The sequence below is a fragment of the Macaca thibetana genome, chromosome 16, assembly GCF_024542745.1.
Source record: "Macaca thibetana thibetana isolate TM-01 chromosome 16, ASM2454274v1, whole genome shotgun sequence".
NCBI classification, from domain to species: Eukaryota; Metazoa; Chordata; class Mammalia; order Primates; family Cercopithecidae; genus Macaca; species Macaca thibetana.
The window spans coordinates 36,055,103-36,074,665 of NC_065593.1; the positions used below are offsets into that span (position 1 = coordinate 36,055,103).

The following is a 19,563-nucleotide window of genomic DNA, read 5'->3' on the forward strand; positions in this document are numbered from 1 at the left end:
GTTGGCCAGGCTGGTCTCGAAATCCTGACCTCAGGTGATCCGCCCACCTTAGCCTCCCAAAGTGCTGGGATTTCAGGTGTGAGCCACCATACCTGGCCTTGATATATATTTTTTTTAATTCCTTTTTTTTCTTAGCTTTGTAAGAAGAAATGGCTGATTTTTTTTTTTTTTTTTTTTTTTTTTTGAGATGGAGTCTCGCTCTGTCCCCCAGGCTGGAGTGCAGTGGCGCAATCTTGGCTCACTGCAAGCTCCGCCTCCTGGGTTCATGCCATTCTCCTGATTCAGCCTCCTGAGTAGCTGGGACTACAGGTGTCCGCCACCAAGCCCAGCTAATTTTTAGTATTTTTAGCAGAGACGGGAATTTCACTGTGTTAGCCAGGATGGTCTCAATCTCCTGACCTTGTGATCCGCCCGCCTCAGCCTCCCAAAGTGCTGGGATTGTAGGCGTGAGCCACCGTGCCTGGCCGATATTTTTTGAAGGTTGTTTAAACAATAACATTACCACTACTTAAATTTGGATAGTGACAAAAAATCTTTCTCCTTTTTGTATTTAGAAATATCTTATTTCACAGAAAAATCTGCATATCATAAAATTTGTTGAGGTGTGAAAAACGTTTATTGTATCGCTCTATATGAATGATGGATTTTGTATATTCTTAGGTCTGGAGAAAATGATGTGGAATATAACAACATGGAATTAGAAGAGGGAGAACTCATGGAAGATGCAGCTGCAGGACCTGCAGGTAATGAGGTCACCCACTGCCTCCAAGCCATTCTTTTTTCTCCCTGCTCTTCTCTGACCGTATTATATTTTAAATAGGTGGTAGCCACTGCTTGTACATGGTTCGTGGTGTTGGAAGTGCTACATCTTGTAATATGGATTTTTTAGAGTTCATTACTAAAGATACTTAATAATAATAGCTACCATTTAAAAAATGTTCTTATGTACCAGGCACTGTGAGAAGCACTTTATATGCCTTATATTAATAAAATTCTGGTGGTACATTCACCGATGGATAGAGAAATTACAGCAACTTGCCAACTTTTAGCAATTTAGTAAATGAGAGTAATTGAATCCCCAGTTTTGTCTGTATCCCATGCTTATATTTTATACTGTTTTCTGATATAAAGTCTTATTTGTATATCTTCCTGGACTATAGAATGATCTCAATGGAATAATTGACTCTTAGACTTACAAAGGATCTTAAAGAGCTCATTTTATGGTTTTTAGTTGCCTGGTCATATAGCTGGTTGTTAGTACAACCAGACTAGAACTCCAGATTGTCCTGGGTTTGTGGACCCAGCATTTTTCTCCCAAACTACACTGCTTCTCCTGGGAAGAACTGACTTGTATAATGAGTACTTTTTTTGTGTGTTCTCGGATCTATTTAATTAAGGAGTGAATCTTGGCTAGAGTAATTAAAAGTTAGCTTTCTACTGTTTCTGTTTTACCCATGTTCTCCTCAGTGTGAACACTGGCATATTCTTCTTCTTTTTTTTTTTTTTTTTTTTTTTGAGACGGAGTCTCGCTCTGTTGCCCAGGCTGGAGTACAGTGGTGCGATCTCGGCTCACTGCAAGCTCCGCCTCCCAGGCTCACGCCGTTCTCCTGCCTCAGCCTCCGGAGTAGCTAGGACTACAGGCACCCGCCACCACGCCCGGAGAACTTTTTGTATTTTTGGTGAAGACGGGGTTTCACTGTGTTAGCCAGGATGGTCTCGATCTCCTGACCTCATGATCCGCCCGCCTTGGCCTCCCAAAGTGCTGGGATTACAGGCGTGAGCCACTGCGCCTGGCCAACACTGGCATACTCTTAATATGCTTGGATAACTAAAGACTTCTAAATACTAGTCCTCACCATTTCAACTCCAACCTAAGCCCTATATTCTTTCTACTCCTGACTTTAATCCTGGGTAATCGTATCCACACCTGTATTTCAGTTACTATCTATATACTGATTACTCTTCAAGTTCTTTCTTTAGCCTTTGACTTTCCAGTAATTTCCAAACCCTTATCTTGGTGTGACTTAGCACCTCCCAAACACAAATTACTGTCTTTTCATCTGCCAGCTTGCCTGTCAGCAGTAGCTACCCTGATTGATAGTGCTATACATTCTTTACTTCTTCCTCTCCCTAAAAGTTTACCTTTAGTGTATTACCAAGATCTGTTGGTTCTGTCTCCTAAATCGTGCGTAAATTCATTTGATACTCCCACTCCTTTGCCATTCCTAGTCTAGGCCTCTGTCTTTCACAACAGCCTTTCACCTGGGTTCTTTGTATTTATTATTGTTCCCCTCCATTTTTACAGCATGAATCCATTTTTACAGCATGGATTCAGAATGAGGGTGTTTTTTTCTTTCTGATTAATATCTAATCGTGTTACTTCTCTGCCAGACTTGGTGACTCACACCTGTAATATCAGCACTTTGGGAGGCTGATGTGGGTGCATTGCTTGAGTCCAGGAGTTTGAGACCAGCCTGGGCAACGTGGTGAAACCCTGTCTCTACAAAAAATACAAAAAAGTTAGCCAGATGTGGTGGCAAAATTGCTGCCTGTGGTCCCAGCTATTTGGGTGGCTGAGGTGGGAGGATCACCTGAGCCAGAAAGCGGAGCCTGCAGTAAGCTGAGATAGCACCACTGTACTCCAGCCTAGGCAACAAAGTGAGACCCTGTCTCAAAAAAAGAAATAAAAATAATGAAAAATAATATCTAATCATGTTATTTCTCTACTTAAAAACTCTTTAAGGATTATATTTATTATAGGATAAAGTCCAAACTTGTTAACATGGCACATAAATTCCTTTATGTCTGGATTCCTGTTTGTTTCCTTAGTCTTACTTCTCTCATTCCTCTGTGTCATCTTTAGTCAGGAGGAACTTCAAAGAATCACAAGATCTACAGATTTAGAGAGAAAGCTTTAATTCTTATAAAGACTGGCCATCCTGACAAGCTGTGAAGTATAGCCTCTGGTAAAGACTAAAAGCAGGCACTTTGCAGGAGGGAAGGGTAACATAGGAATTGATAATGAATAAGTTGTCCAAGTACAACTAAATGGATTCAACAGGGTATAGGAGGAGCTGTGAATATCATGAAGAGGGGAACACATGCATGCATAGTAGACAAACATGCATGTTACATGCATTTCATGTTTACTTTGGACTGGGGATTGAACATTTAAATGCATTACAATTAGGCCCTGTTGTCAAAAGGTAAACCAACGACACAAAGGTAAAACCAACGACACAACGACTCAATGCTCAACCTCTGTATACGGGCCAGAACCAGTCCATGGTTGGGGACTCTTAACAGGAGAAAGTTACTGAAATCAGTCTTTTGTCCAATGAAAGCTCTGTAGTTATGGCTTGTAGAACGGGGAGTGAGTCAGTCAGCATCTGGCAGTCAGTAAGCTGCAATTGTTTCAATATTGCTTATCTTGAGGCCAGTGCTTGCTTAGCTTCTAGAAAAAAGAAGAAACCCTGTTTGGAGTTAGAATGTAGTTTATTCTTTAAGTATAGGGAGCATGTGACTTAATCCCTGTCTGGCATAGCATTAAGTCTTACTGACTGACTGACTTTTCAGCTTTGTGTGTTTTCTTTTAGTTAGGTCCATTCTTTCCTCTCTTAAACTGTGTGGTAGGGAAATTCTTGTATATAACATTTATATACACTTAGGGTAAAGAAGAGTTTACATTTTTGAATTATATATTCATAAAATATTTACTGAGCACTTGAACTGTGTACAGTTTTACTATCTAGAGATACAATATTGAATAACAAGATATTCCTGTTCTTATGGAACCTGTGTTATAATTCTGAATGTTCTTTAATAATTCAGGCACTGAATTCTATATGTTGAAGACATAATAATGAACCAGTTTATTTTTATTATATGCTTTGGGAAATTTATATATTTGGCACAAATTTGTTAAATATCATGCCTACCTGGAAAATACAACACTAAGTAATTTATAACATAAAGGTGAGTGGATTTATGAACAATTAGCTAGAATATGACAGTATACATACAAAAGAATTCCAAATTATTTAAATACTCCCTCCTCAAGGAGATGAAATATAACTTCTACTCCTTAACTGTAGGCTATGCTTAGTTACTTGCTTCTGAAGAGTACAGTTTCAAAAGGGGGAAACAACTTCAAAGTAGAGAAACTTGGCAAACATTACCTACCCAGGTGATTAAATTTAGTATTGTAAGTGATAGGTCATGTTGATAGCATGTTGATAGTATTTTAAGTGATAAGTCATGTTGATATGTTGAGAATGGTACTTTATATCTGTAGTATCTTCCCTCTCTAAAAACCCACAGACAATCTAATCATGAGGGAAAAAGTCATACCCTTAATTGAGGAACATTCTACAAAATATTTGACATACTTTTCAGATATAAAGAAAATCTGAGAGACTGTCATAGACCAGAAGAGTCTAAAAAGACAGGAGCAACTAAATGTATTTCAATACTCTAGGTGAGACTCTGAACAGAAAAAGAACATTAGGGGAAAACTACTAAAATCTCAATAGGATTTAGTTAATAATATATCAGTATTGGTTCATTAGTTGTGACAAATATACCATAGTAATGAAAGGTATTAACATTGGGGAAATTGGGTCTGGGTTTTATAGGAACTGTCTGTATTTTTATCTTTCCTGTAAACCTAAAACTATACTAAAATAAAAGCTTTTTTTTTTCTTTTGAGATGGCGTCTCGCTCCGTAGCCTAGGCTGGAGTGCAGTGGCATGATCTTGGCTCACTGCAAGCTCCGCCTCCTGGGTTCACACCATTCTGCTGCCTCAGCCTCCCGAGTAGCTGGGAATACAGGCGCACGCCACGACGCCTAGCTAACTTTTTGTATTTTTAGCAGAGACGGTGTTTCACTGTGTTAGCCAGGATAGTCTTGATCTCCTGACCTCGTGATCTGCCCTCCTTGACCTTCCAAAGTACTGGGATTACAGGCGTGAGCCACCACGCCCAGCCAGTAAAAAGCTTTTTAAACCAAGGCAATGAAAAAGCTAGATCGGGGTGACAGTGGGCAGAGTGTGGAAATGCTTTTTTGGTTTTTTTTTGGTTTTGGTTTTGGTTTTTTTTGAGACGGAATCTCGCTCTGTTGCCCAGGCTGGAATGCAGTGGCCTGATCTCAGCTCACTGCAAGCTCCGCCTCCCGGGTTTATGCCATTCTCCTGCCTCAGCCTCCCGAGTAGCTGGGACTACAGGCACCCACCACCTCGCCTGGCTAGTTTTTTGTATTTTTTTAGTAGAGACGGGGTTTCACCATGTTAGCCAGGATGGTCTCGATCTCCTGACCTCGTGATCCGCCCGTCTCGGCCTCCCAAAGTGCTGGGATTACAGGCTTGAGCCACCGTGCCCGGCCTGCTTTTTTGTTATATGCTTATTATGAAGGTCCATTTCAAGCCTCGAATGGTTTATGTGTTTTTTGTTTTTTGTTTTTTGAGACGGAGTCTTGCTCTGTTGCCCAGGGTGGAGTGCAGTGGCACGATCTCAGCTCACTGCAACCTCTGCCTCCTGGGTTCAGGCCATTCTCCTACCTCAGCCTACCAGATAGCTGGGACTACAGGCATGCATCACCATTCCCTCCTGGCTTTTTTGTATTTTTAGTAGAGATGGGGTTTCACCATGCTGGCCAGCTGGTCTCAAACTCCTGACCTCAAGTGATCCACCCACCTCTGCCTCCCAAAGCGCTGGGATTACAGATGTGAGCCACTGTGCCAGGCCTGGTTAATGTTTTAGAACTATACAATTGTCTAAAAAGTTATGTCATCTAGAGAATTACGATGTTATGTTATGCGTTAAAAAGGAGGTGGTTGGGCTTATATAAAAGCTAGGTATAAAGTTAAATGTTTACTTAATCTCATTTTATAGACCGTATTAAATAAGGAGATAGCTTGAAACAAGAAATATTTATTGACTCAGGTGGCTGTAGTCCTGGCTACTTGGGAGACTGGCAGGAGGATCGCTTGAGCCTAGGAGTTCGAGGGTACAGTGAGCCATGATTGCGCCACCGTACTCCAGCGTGGGTGACAGAGCAAGACCCTGTCTCTTAACACACACACACATGCGCACAACCAGCAAATACAAACTGGATTTTTCCTACTCACTGGATTCAGTGAGGCAATAATCTGGATTAGAATGATATTTACAACCTTTTCAGCACAAATGTTTTTTGACATAAATTTTTTTTTTTTTTTTTTTTTTTTTGAGACAGAGTCTCGCTCTGTTGCCCAGGCTGGAGTGCAGTGGCCTGATCTCAGCTCACTGCAAGCTCCGCCTCCCGGGTTTACGCCATTCTCCTGCCTCAGCCTCCCAAGTAGCTGGGACTACAGGCGCCCGCCATCACGCCCGGCTAGTTTTTTGTATTTTTTTTAGTAGAGACGGGGTTTCACCATGTTAGCCAGGATGGTCTCGATCTCCTGACCTCATGATCCGCCCGTCTCGGCCTCCCAAAGTGCTGGGATTACAGGCTTGAGCCACCGCGCCCGGCCAACATAAATTATCTTTCACTTAAATTCAAATAACTGAATAAACTAAAAGCAGTTCTCATAAGAAGACGTCTGCAGATGCCACCACACCCAACTAATTATTTTTTGTAGAGACGGAGTCTTTCTCTCTTGCCCTGGCTGGTCTCCAACTTCTGGCCTCAATCCTCCTGCCTCAGCCTCCCAAAGTGATGGGATTACAGGCGTGAGCTATTGCACCTGGCCCACAGATGTTAGAAAAATGAATGAGCATAATTTTTAAATGAAAATCCAGCACTGATCATTACAAGATTTTGTGATTGTAAATATCAGTATGTAATTTATAACAAAATAAAGGAGGTGAAAATGTAGAATATTCTGGAAAGGTAGTTGAGGACTAGACTGTAATAGGGCCTTGAGTGTCATGATAATGCATACAGGCAGTATGCTGTAATGAACTCAAGTATATCAGTGTGACATTTTAGCAAGATTCATATCACTTGGCACAAATGGAGAAGAAGAACCTGTCACTGATCCGTTTGTCTTTTTATGAGGTTTTTTTTTTCCTATGTGAACTTCAGAAGCATAGTTTTTTTTTTGTTTTGTTTTGTTTTTTGTTTTTTTTTTGAATCTCACTCTGTCGCCCAAGCTAGAATGCAGTGGCGTGATCTCAGCTCACTGCAACCTCTGCTCCCGGGTTCAAGCAGTTCTACCCCAGCCTCCCAAGTAACTGGGATTACAGGCACCCTCCACCACGGCTGGCTAATTTTTGTATTTTTAGTAGAGATGGGGTTTCACCATCGTGGCCAGGCTGGTCTTGAACTCCTGACCTCGTGATCCACCTGCCTCGGCCTCTGAAAGTGCTGGGATTACAGGCGTGAGCCACTGTGCCTGGCTGCATAGCTTTATTCTTAATAGCCAAAAGCTAGAAGCAACCCAAATTGTTTTCTAATAGAATAGAGAAATAAATTGGATATATTCATAAACTGATGCTGCACAGTAATAATGAAAATGAGGCAGTGGCTCATGCCTGTAATCCCAGCACTTTGGGAGGCTGAGTCATGTGGGTCACTTGAGGCCAGGAGTTCAAGACCAGCCTGGCCAATATGGCAAAACCTGATTTCTACTAAAAATAGAAAAAATTAGCTGGGTGAAATGACGCATGCCTGTAATCCCAGCTACTCGGGAGGCTGAGGCATAAGAATCATTTGAACCTGGGAGGTGGAAGTTGTGGTGAGCCAAGATTGCACTACTGTATTCCAGCCTGGGTGACAAAGCAAGACTCTGTCTCAAAAAAAAAAAAAAAAAAAAAAAAAGAGAAAGAGAAAAATGTTTAAAAAGAATATTAAAAAAAATTTTTTTTTAAAGAAAATGAATAAGCTACTCCTATATACAGCCATATAGATGAATCTCATGAATAATGTTGACCAAAGAAGAAGAGCATAAGAGCATACTCTGTTACTTTTACATAAATACAAACAGGCAAAACCAATCTGTAAATTAAGTTAGAATGAAGATTACTTTTGTAGAGTAGGAGTAGTGAGCAATTTTAGGAGGCATAGGAGGGGGTTCTGGGGTACTGATGATCTATTTCTTCATCTGGGTGTGATCACTTTATGAGTATTCATTGGGCTGTACATTTATATATGAGACACACAGAATAGCTTGGAAAGAGAGAAACTGAAATCGATGCCAACCCAGTCTTTGATGCCTGTGGGGAAATTTGATAGTGGGTAGAAAGGTGGGAACATAGGCCGGGCACACTGGCTCCTCCCTGTAATCCCAGCACTTTGGGAGGCCAAGGCGGGCTGATCACCTGAGGTCGGGAGTTCTAAGACCAGCCTGACCAACATGGAGAAACCACCGTCTCTACTAAAAATACAAAATTAGCCAGGTGTGGTGCCGCATGCCTGTAATCCCAGCTACGAGGGAGGCTGAGACAGGAGAATCACTTGAATCTGGGAGGCGAGACTGTCTCAAAAAAAAAAAAAAAAAAGAAAAGAAAGGTGGGAACATTTGAAAGGGGAGTAGCCAAAGGTCATACCCACAGGGGGAAAAAAAAAGTTATTGTTCAGTCGTGAGAATAATGGCCTGAAAAAGCAGTGAGAAACAGGAGACACTGCTTTCTCTACTGTAAGTGCATTTAACATGGAAGAATGAGCAACTTCCGTTTTTAAAGGAGAACCAGATATTAGGGCGGTAAACTCCATTCACTGGGCTACTGGGCTTGCTATACGTAAGAATAGTCTGACTAGCTTTTTGGGAATAAGTCCTGGATCTCACCCCCGTATCCTTTTTTTTTTTTTTTGAGATGGAGCCTCACTCTGTCACTCACATTAGAGTGCAGTGGTGTGATCTTGGCTCACTGTAACCTCTGCCTCTCAGGTTCAAGCAATTCTCCTGCCTCAGCCTCCTGAGTAGCTGGGATTACAGGTGCCTGCCACCACACCTGGCTATTTTTTTGTACTTTTAGTGGAGATGGGGTTTCTCCATGTTGGCAAGGCTGGTCTTGAACTCCTGACCTCAGGTGATCCACACACCTCGGCCTCCCAAAGTGCTGGGATAACAGGCGTGAGCCATTGCACCCAGCCTCTTACCCCCAGTATTCTTATTCAGTAGATCTAGGATGTAATTTTAAAAACTCCTTCAGGTGACTGACATACAACCCAATTTGGGAATTCCTTAGTAAAAGAAAAGAGGTAAAAACAGTTTTCAGCTGGGTGCGGTGACTCACGCCTGTAATCCCAGCACTTTGGGAGGCTGAGGCGGGTGGATCACTAGGTCAGGAGATCCAGACCATCCATGAAACCCCGTATCTACTGAAAATACAAAAATTAGCCGGGTGTGGTGGTGCATGTCTGTAGTCTCCGCCACGGGAGTCTGAGGCAGGAGAATCGCTTGAACCCAGGAGGCGGAGGTTGCTGTGAGCGGAGATCGGGCCACTGCACTCCAACCTGGGCAACAGTGAGACTGTATCTCAAAAAAAAATGAAGTGTTTTGTTTTTGTTTTTGTTCAATGTGAAGGGGAAATCGTTTTCTGTTATTTAATAGGAATTGCAGTGTTTACGGAGGCTGGGAAGAAAAACTGTCAGTGAGATAATAATCCTTAGAAGAGGAGATAGAAGTGGGAGACAGTGAGAACATGAGGATGTGAAAAGCATAAATTATTAATTGGCTTGAAGCTTCTGAATAATGGAGCTTTCCTCCTAAGTTATATCCTTCTGGATCTCTCTGAAATACTCATGAGTAGTCAGAACCTGACTTTTTAATATTTTATATTATCTACTTTCCTGCATGTAGCATTTTTAAAAAATGTTCTCTTTAGAATATATTTAAACAGCTTTATTGAAGAAGGTCAGTTTTAAGCAACATTTCCATACCTGGTATTTGCTATGCATTATAACTAGGTGCTAGAGAAAAGTCAGATGCTTTTCTTGGCTTAAAGAGCATAGTCCAGTATAGGGGTATAGGCATAATATCTGCTTACAGATGTCTGTAATATGCATCAGTCATTAACATGACAGTCCGAAAACTTCAAATTGTACCCCATTATTTAATCAAAGTAGAAAAAGTCTACCAAACCGTCATGACCTGTACATTTTGCTGTCCAGAGACTTGGATGAGATTCCTATTTTGGTGTCTAATACTCTGTAATCTGTTATACTATGGGAATTTGTCGTCTTTCGTCTAAAACCAGGTGGTCACGGGATATAATCTCCTCCTCACCCTCACCCCTCATCCCTCCGATTGTGCACATTGTACACATTGTCATCTTTTTTTTTCTAGGGCTCAGGATGGGGTTGATGCTTGCTTCTGAGTTTTAAGTACTAATGAGGCCACCACTCAATCACTGTGCTAGTGTACAACTCTCTGGCCATCTGGTTCCTTCTTTCTGCTTCTTATCATGAACCTGAACTCCTAAGAGATAGGTCCATAGACAAGTATTCATATAATGTTAACCAGTTCATTTTTTCATTTAAATATAGCTAAATTTGTGCAGATACGTATATCATACATTTTCTACACCTCTTTTGCAGGTAGTAACCATGGCTATGTGGGTTCCAGTAGTAGAATATCAAGAAGAACACATTTATGCTCTGCTGCTACCAGTAGTTTACTAGACATTGATCCATTAATTTTAATACATTTGTTGGACCTTAAGGACCGGAGCAGTATAGAAAATTTGTGGGGCTTACAACCTCGCCCACCTGCTTCACTTCTGCAGCCCACAGGTAAAATAATACCAGTGATAATTTCCTTTTTTTCTGTGGCTGTCTGAAAGAACTCTTGGATTTTCATTTAAATATTTCAGCTATGTGTGGAACATGGTATATTTCTGTGTTTTTCATTGTATACCCTAAAAATGATATTTATATCAACTAAATTAATTTTTAAATTACTGTTCAAAGGTGATTTGTGCAAAAACAAAGTAAAAATGCCCACAAGAAGGTTTTTTATGATTTTGCTACTCAGATTTTGCCTGATAGTTTGATCCATATGAAATACAGTTATCTTCTTTGTGAATGGACTTTTTTTGGTCAGGCTTCGTGAATTCCCTTACTTCCAAGTGGAACTGTATCTAAATTGAACATAGAAAAAGGTGACTTACTCATTCTTCAATGTTCAATAGCCTAAAAATGTACACCAGTTGGCAGCAATGCTTTCTGTGCAAAGGTTATTTGTTAAATGGAAATTAATTTGTGTTACTATAATAAAATGGAGATTTGTATAGTCAAACATGGGCTTTTTAAAACTCAGGGATAGAGTCATTTTGGACAACTAAGGATTTGCCTTTAAAAACTACATTTTAAAAACCATTTTTGTTGGAATGCTTTCTAAAGTATATTCAGTATATTCAAAAATATATGACAAATATTTTTCTACCTTCTTAAACAATAGTATTATATACATCAAATCAATGATTTAGAACTCTGATTTTGATGCAGTTTTAAGGCAAGAGAACTCATTTTTCAATCAAAGTCCAAGGCAGAACCTCTGTGTAAGTAACAGAGAAATAGAGCTCCTCTACTGGTGTAGAGACATGGAGTCCAGATTATTTAGGCTTCTTCATTCCTAGGAGCCAGATATACTTCCTGAAAGTCTGGATCCTCAGTTTAAAAGACTGTCTTCAGGTTATGAAATAGTTGCCTTTTACGTGTGCGCCAAGTATGCTTTATATAAAGTTTTACTTAAATGACAAGTAGTGTTTGCAAAGGCCCAGTGAAACAGACAGGTTCTGATTCCATAGGTGGATATGTAAGTTGGTTTAACCTTTTTGAAGGACAATTTTGCAGTAGTTTTAAAATATCTATATCCTTTAAACCTGGAATTTAACTTTGAGGAGTATATTCCAAAGAGAAAACAATCAGATGTTTAAAAATATTCAACAATACAGTTATAGCTGAATAAATTACAGCATAACCATACAATGGTATATTTTATAGACAGGTAAAATCGTGTTTTTGAAAATATTCAGTCTCATTGGGAAAAATGCAAACTAAACAGTAAGATTTCTGTTTAAAACTAATTTTTGGCCGGGCGCAGTGGCTCACACCTGTAATCCCAGCACTTTGGGGGGCCGAGGCGGGCGGATCACGAGATCAGGAGATCAAGACCATCCTGGCTAACCCGGTGAAACCCCATCTCTACCAAGGACACAGAAAATTGGCTGGGCGTTGTGGCAGGCGCCTGTAGTCCCAGCTACTCAGCAGGAGAATGGAGTGAACCCGGGAGGCGGAGGTTGCAGTGAGTCGAGATCGCACCACTGCACTCCAGCCTGGGCAACAGATATAGGCTCCGTCTCCAAAAAAAAAAAAAAAAAAAAACAAAAAACTAGTTTTCTGTGTAAAAATAATACAAATGAGATTATCTGCATTTCAAACATAGATAAAATGCTGATGATAATGAGGTTGGGGAAAATAGTAGAAAGAAAAAGCAAGTTTTTGATTTAAACATCTTGAGTTGGGCATAACAGTGTGACATCAAATTAGAGAGGACCAGTAGACAGCTAAAAATTAAGAACTGGAGCTGGGTGCAGTGGCTCACGCCTGTAGTCTCAGCACTTTGGGAGGCTGAGGCTGGTGGATCACCTGAGGTCAGGAGTTCGAGACCAGCCTGGCCAACATGGTGAAACCCTGTCTCTACTAAAAATACAAAAAATTAGCCCACCATTGTGGCAGGTGCCTGTAATCCCAGCTACTTAGGAGGCTGAGGCAGGAAAATGGCTTGAACCTGGGAGTCGGAGGTTGCAGTAAGCCGAGATTGCACCATTGCACTCCAGCTTGGGCAACAAGAGTGAAACTCTGTCTCAAAAAACAAACAAACAAAAAACTGGAATACAGACAGTTATTCTTCTGGAGGTGATACTGGATAATTAAAACCAAGGGTGTGAGATTGCAAAAGAATTTTGAGAATATTTTAAAAGAAGAGAGCCAGGAACATAATCCTGATGAACATCTGTTTTTAGTGAGTGTGAGGAAGATGGGCCAGATAAAGAGCTTTTAGAAAGGAGAAAAACCAAGAGAAACACTCATGGAAGCCAAATGAAAATACCTTTCAGCGAAGGGATGTTGGTAAGCTAGTGTGCAGAAAGATAATGACTTTCTTTTTATTGAAAAGGCTTGCTTGGGTCCTTTTTTGTTTGTTTGCTTGTTTTTGTTGTTGTTGTTGTTGTTGTTGTTGTTTTTGAGACAGAGTCTCACTCTGTTGCCCAGGCTGGAGTGCAATGGCGGGATTTCAGCTCACTGCAACCTCCGTTTCATGGGTTCAGGTGATTCTCATACCTCAGCCACCTGAGTAGCTGGGATTATAGGCGTGAATCCCTGTAATCCCAGCTAATTTTTTGTAGAGACAGGTTTCACGATGTTGGCCAGGCTTGTCTCAAAACTCCTGAGCTCAAGTGATCCACCTGCCTCGGCCTCCCGGAGTGTGCTGGGATTACAGGTGTGAGCCACTGCACCTGGCCTGCTTAGGTTTTGATGTTTATTTTTTTCTGTGTATTTATTTCAACACGTATTTAGTGAACATTTGTCAGATTAACTTCAAATTCATGTTCTTAACCATGTAAAGGAGTATTAAAAGGTATCAGGTAATCTAGTTGAACCAGATTTTAAGGTACATATAGTGGTAAGTAGAACTAGAAAGTCGTGTTGGGTCCATTCTATGAAAGGACTTGCATGCTAGCCAGAGGAATTTATTCATAGTAGGCATGGAGAGCCATTGTTTTATTTTAGAAGTGGTTAGATTCAGACTGTATTTCAGAAAACTGACAATTCTGAGAAAATTATCAGAAATGGAAGTTCAGTCAGGGTATTACCAAGCCTAGCTAACAAAAAAATTTTTTTTGTACAGATAGGGTGTCACTATGCTCCCCAGGCTGACGTTGAACTTCTGGCCTCAAGCAATTCTCTCACCTCAGCCTCCTGAAGTGCTGGGATTACAGGCGTAAGCCACTGTGCCTGGCCAGCAATACATATTTTTAATATAATGTTATATATGGCAGATTTGACAAAGTATTTGGCTTCTAGATTTTGTCTTTTTTTCAATTATAAACATAATAAAAGCTCTGCAGAAAGTTTTAGAAAAGTGGAGAAGTTTAAAGAAGAAAGCACAAGGCAGTAGGGCAGCTTTTAAACTTTTAGAATTAAATGTGTAATTCAAATTTGAGTATGATGTGACTCAGATTCTAACTGAAGGTGTGAATAAGTTAGGATTCTTTATTTTCATTAACGGAATTTAGTGCATGTTTTATTGTTGATAACAAGTAAAGCACCCTAGCTTATTTTACACATCAAATTTGCATATATTCGTATACAAATGATTTCATGAATATTAACGTTTGTTAACATGACTTGTCAATTTCTCCGAAGCATCATATTCTCGAAAAGATAAAGACCAAAGGAAGCAGCAGGCAATGTGGCGAGTGCCGTCTGATTTAAAGATGTTAAAAAGACTCAAAACTCAAATGGCCGAAGTTCGATGTATGAAAACTGATGTAAAGAATACACTTTCAGAAATAAAAAGCAGCATTGCCGCTTCTGGAGACATGCAGACAAGCCTTTTTTCTGCTGACCAGGCAGCTCTGGCTGCATGTGGAACTGAAAACTCTGGCAGATTACAGGATTTGGGAATGGAACTCCTGGCAAAATCATCAGTTGCCAGTTGTTACATACGAAACTGTAAGTAATATGTTCCTAGTGTCATTTCTCCACATGTTATTTGGGAAACTAGATGACTGTTTTTTTCAAAAGAATAATATTTAAATACCTCTATTCCAGTGAATTAAGACTACAAATACATGTGACTTTTTTCCTCATCCAAAATTGATTCCGTATATTTTTACTATATAGTAGAGCTAACATTTCTTGATTGCTTACTCTGTATTTGGCAATGAACACGACAAAATTCTTACTATCATAGATCTTGTATTCTAGTAATGAGAATCAGACATTAAAATGTTAAACAAATCAAGATCATTTCAGTGGGTAAAAGGTGCTGTGAAGGAAACAACCGAGGAGTGGGATGGGAGGAGCATATGAGACATGTTCTATTGGGGTAGTCAGAGAAAGTCTCTGTGAGGAGGCAGCCCTTGACCTGAGACCTGAAGGTTAGGAAGGTGGCAGCTATTTAGAGATCTAAGGCAAGCAGTGTTCTGGGTAAACAGAACGGAAAATGCAGAGTCACTGACACAGTATTTATTTTGCGTATTTGAAGGATTGAAGGAAAACCAGTATAGCAATGAAAGCAGAGAGAGGAGACTAGCAGGAGATGAAGTCAGAGAGAGGTAGGCAGAATTTAGATCAGGCAGAGTCTTGTAAAACCTCCAAAAGGAGTTCAAGTTTTATGATGTAAGGAGGAAGCCTCTGGAGAATAAAAATAGGGGATGTTTATAATCTGATTTACACTTTATAAAATGACTTTGCTTGTTGTGTGGAGAAGGGTCTGAAAAGGGTTGAGGACAGGAGTTGTGAGACCAGGAACAGCCTATTACATTATCTTGTGTGAAATATGATGGCATTTTCTGGAGTTATAATAGTGGATAGAAGACTTACTCACAGGCCAGCAGCCTTTCTGACTGAGGTTTCCATCTTTCTTAGTTCTCTTAAGGATGTGCTATTCTCTTCTAGATGCATAGGAGGGGAGTTAATCCAGTCTTAGATCAGCAGGGCTGAGTTCTCTCTCAGAACAATAGTTGAAAAAGCCTAAATAGAGTTTTAGGAAAAGTAAGAAACTAAGAATTATGATTAAGTTTTGGCCTAAGCAACTTAGTAGCCAGTGGTATCATTTATTGAGAAGCAAATAAGATAAGAAGCAGGTTGTGGGGCTTGGGAGGAGGTAAGGGCAGAAAGTGGGTATTCTTTTTTAAACATGTTAAATTTGAGACACCTGCTAGATATCCTAGTAAAATGTCATAGACACACGAATGGTACACAAGTTTGAAACTCAGAGAGGTCAATGCTGGATATAAACAGTTGGGAGTCAGTAGTATTTTCTATTATTTAAATCCAGAGGACTGAATAGGTCAAGTTTGGAGGGAGTTTCAATGGAGAAGCAAAATTTTGACTCTGTGGCACTTAAACATTTAAAGGGCTGATAAATAGGAGAGGCCAGCAAGGGAAGTTGAAAGAGCAATCATTAGGGTAGGAGAAAAACTAGAAGGGATAATATGTCAAAAATCAAAAATAATGCATCTCAAGAAGTAGAGTGGTTACCCCTGTGTTAAATATCATTGAGAAGTGTCAAGGCAAGAGGCCAAGTGGCCCTTTTAAGAACCATTCCCATGGAGTAGTGTAGCAGAAGAGTGAATGAGGTCAGGGACCAGAGCGCAAATGTACAACTTCTTTAAAAGAAGTTTCACAATGAAGTAGGTAGAAGCTGGAGGAGGTGTGGGGTCAATAGTTTCTTGTTGGCAGGGGTGTCCTTTTTTGTGTCCTCTTCAATTTTTTTCATCTGTGAATTAAACCCATTTTAAAATTGGGTTGGGTTGTTTATTTGTAGTTGACTTTTAGGAGTTCTGTATATATTTTAAATATTAATCTTTTATCAATTATATGATTTGCAAATGTTTTCTCCCAGTGTGGGGGTTGCCTTTTCCCTCTGTGGATTGTGTCATTTGACATTTAAAGTTTTTAATTTGAAGAAGCACATTTTATGTGTTTTTCCTTTTGTTCCCTGTGCTTTTGGTGTCATAACCAAGAAAACATTGCCGAATCCATTGTCATGAAGCTTTCTCCTGTTTTTTTCCAAAAGTTTTAGTTCTTGCTTTTAGTCTTACTTTTAGTCTTTCATCCATCAGGAATTAAGTTTTGTTTATGGTGTCAGGGAAGGGTCTGACTTGCCCATGGATATCCAGTTTTCCCAGCGCTATTTGTTGAAAAGACTTTTCTTTCCTCATTGAATGGTTTCAGCACCATTGTCTAAATCATTTGACCATATAGATGAGGGTCTGTTTCTAGGTTCTCTTTGTGTGTGTTGTTTATTAAAATTGGCTGTATTAGGCCGGGCGCGGTGGCTCAAGCCTGTAATCCCAGCACTTTGGGAGGCCGAGATGGGCGGATCACGAGGTCAGGAGATCAAGACCATCCTGGCTAACACGGTGAAACCCCGTCTCTACTAAAAAATACAAAAAACTAGCCAGGCGAGGTGGCGGGTGCCTGTAGTCCCAGCTACTTGGGAGGCTGAGGCAGGAGAATGGCGTAAACCCAGGAGGCGGAGCTTGCAGTGAGCTGAGATCCGGCCACTGCACTCCAGTCTGAGCGACAAAGCGAGACTCTGTCTCAAAAAAAAAAAAAAAAAAAAAAGTTGGCTGTATTAATGTTTGACACTGATGTGAATAATCCAGTAAAGATGGGTTGGCGAGGAGATAATTGCAAAATTTATAGAATTCTCTTAATATAAGGAAGACAATTTAGTAGAATGAATAAAGGTTATGAATAGGCCATTAACATAAAAAATACAAATGTACAATAAAAATTTGAAAAGATATTTGGCCTCACCTGCTATTCAAGGAAATGGTATATTAAACCAAATGGTATATTAAAACCAAAAGTACAGCTTTTTGAGTGAACTTTCTCAAAAAGCCTTTGTTACATATTTTGCAGATACAGTCGACCCTTGAACAGCACAGGCTTGTTGTACTGTACAGGTCCACTTAATATTCGAATTTTTTTCAACCAGAGGAAGATTGAAAATACAATATTCGGGTGATGCCAAACATGCATATAGGAAGGCCAACTTTCATATAGGCAGATTCTGCAGATCTTACGGTGGGACTTCAGTTGAGGATTTTGGTGCAGGGGTCCTGGAACCAACCCCCACGTATTCCAAGGGACAGCTGTCTCTTCCCCATTGCCACCTTTTTTTCCTGCTAATCACAGAGGTTTAAAATTTTATCTTAGACATCTGTATTAATAATAATCATGGCATTGGGGGTCTTACTGTTTTTATTTGGAAGGCTTTTTAACTCCCAAGTTAATAAAAATAACCCTTAATTTCTTCTGGTACTTTTTGTTTTCTAACTTTTTTACATATAGGTCATTAATTCATGTGAAGTTAATTTTATATGATGCTGTGTGAGGTAAGTGGAATGATGTTTTCCCCAAATGAATGAAACATGTTTTTTGAAATATGCTGCAATATGAAATCCATCCTTTATTATAGAGCGGATTCCCAAACATGGTTCTGTTTTTGAACTCATAGAGGCTGAAACAAATGAAATTGCCAGTACTCAAGTTTTGGACATACAGAAACAGCAATTTGGTATTGTTTAACCCACTATTTGTCATGTCCTCTACCAGACTAACACTTTTTTTTAACTACTGTAGTTTTATAGTTTGTAATACTATGATAGGATATGTTTATTCTGTTTTTGTTTTTCAAAATGTTATTGGTAGTTCTTGCACATTTAATCCTCCTCCAAAGTATTTTGACTGGAATTGCTTTACATTTAAAAACTAGTTTGGGGATGCTAGGCACTGTGGCTCATGCCTGTTCATCCCAGCATGATGGAATGCTGTTGGGAGAGGATGGCTTCTTGAGCCCAGGAGTTCAAGATCACATGGCAAGACCTTAATCTCTACAAAAGTAAATTTTTTTGATAAGCCAGTCATGGTAGTATGTACCTGTAATCCCAGCTACTTGGGAGGCTGAGGTGGGAGGATTGCTTGAGGTCAGGAATTTCAGGTGCAGTGAGCCATGATCGTGCCACTACACTCCAATCTGGGCAAGAGTCTTTCTCTCTTAAAGAGAGAGAGATTAATTTGGGCAATTGATACCTTTTCAGCATCAAAGCATTCATGTCTAGGAATGTGGTGCTTCTCCATTTATTCAGGTCATCTATTATATTCATATCCTTTTTTAGACTTTTCAGTTTTTTTCATGTAAGTTCTATATATGTCTTGTTGAATTCATTTCTCAACATATTATATTTCAGGTAGCTATTGTGAGTGGAATCTCTTTTTCTCTCATAGTATTTTCTAATTGTTACTGACATAAAAGACAAAAATACTGATTTTTATGTTTATTCTGTATTCAACCAATGTAACAATTTTTTTTTTTGTGCGGTGGGGGATGGAGTTTCACTCTTGTTGCCCAGGCTGGAGTGCAATGGCACGATCTCGGCTCACTGCAACCTCTGCCTCTTGGGTTCAAGTGATTCTCCTTTGTCAGCCTCTCGAGTAGCTGGAATTACAGGCGCATGCCACCACGCCTGGCTAATTTTTGTATTTTTAGTAGAGACAGGGTTTCATCATATTGGTCAAACTGGTCTTGAACTCCTGACCTCAGGTGATCCTCCCATCCATCGAGCCTCCCAAAGTGCTGGAATTACAAGCATGAGCCACCGCACCTGGCCTGGTGAATTTGTTTTATTAACAGTTTTTCAATCAGTTATCTTGATTTTCTGAATATTTATATCATCAGCAGATAATCATAATTTGTTCATTCCTTTTCTGCTTACTTTTTGTATTGCATTGTCTAGGCAGCTACCTCAACAGTTTCCTAGTAACAGTTGTAGGATTTTTATAATTTTTCAACTTTATTTAGGAATTCCTTTAGTTTTTTTTCTCATTAAATTTGAGGTTTG

General features: G+C 39.9%; 1 protein-coding gene across 6 annotated transcripts in view; it reads left to right on the plus strand.

Moving 5' to 3' along the window:
* TRIM37 (tripartite motif containing 37) overlaps positions 1 to 19,563 on the plus strand; it is a 124,185-nt gene that overhangs the window by 62,798 nt on the left and 41,824 nt on the right. For all 6 annotated transcript variants that reach the window (XM_050764660.1, XM_050764663.1, XM_050764658.1 and 3 more), the window contains 3 exons: positions 661 to 743; positions 10,520 to 10,714; positions 14,351 to 14,659. In XM_050764660.1, the coding sequence (XP_050620617.1) occupies positions 661 to 743; positions 10,520 to 10,714; positions 14,351 to 14,659 (587 nt within the window). The remainder of the gene's footprint in view (positions 1 to 660; positions 744 to 10,519; positions 10,715 to 14,350; positions 14,660 to 19,563) is intronic.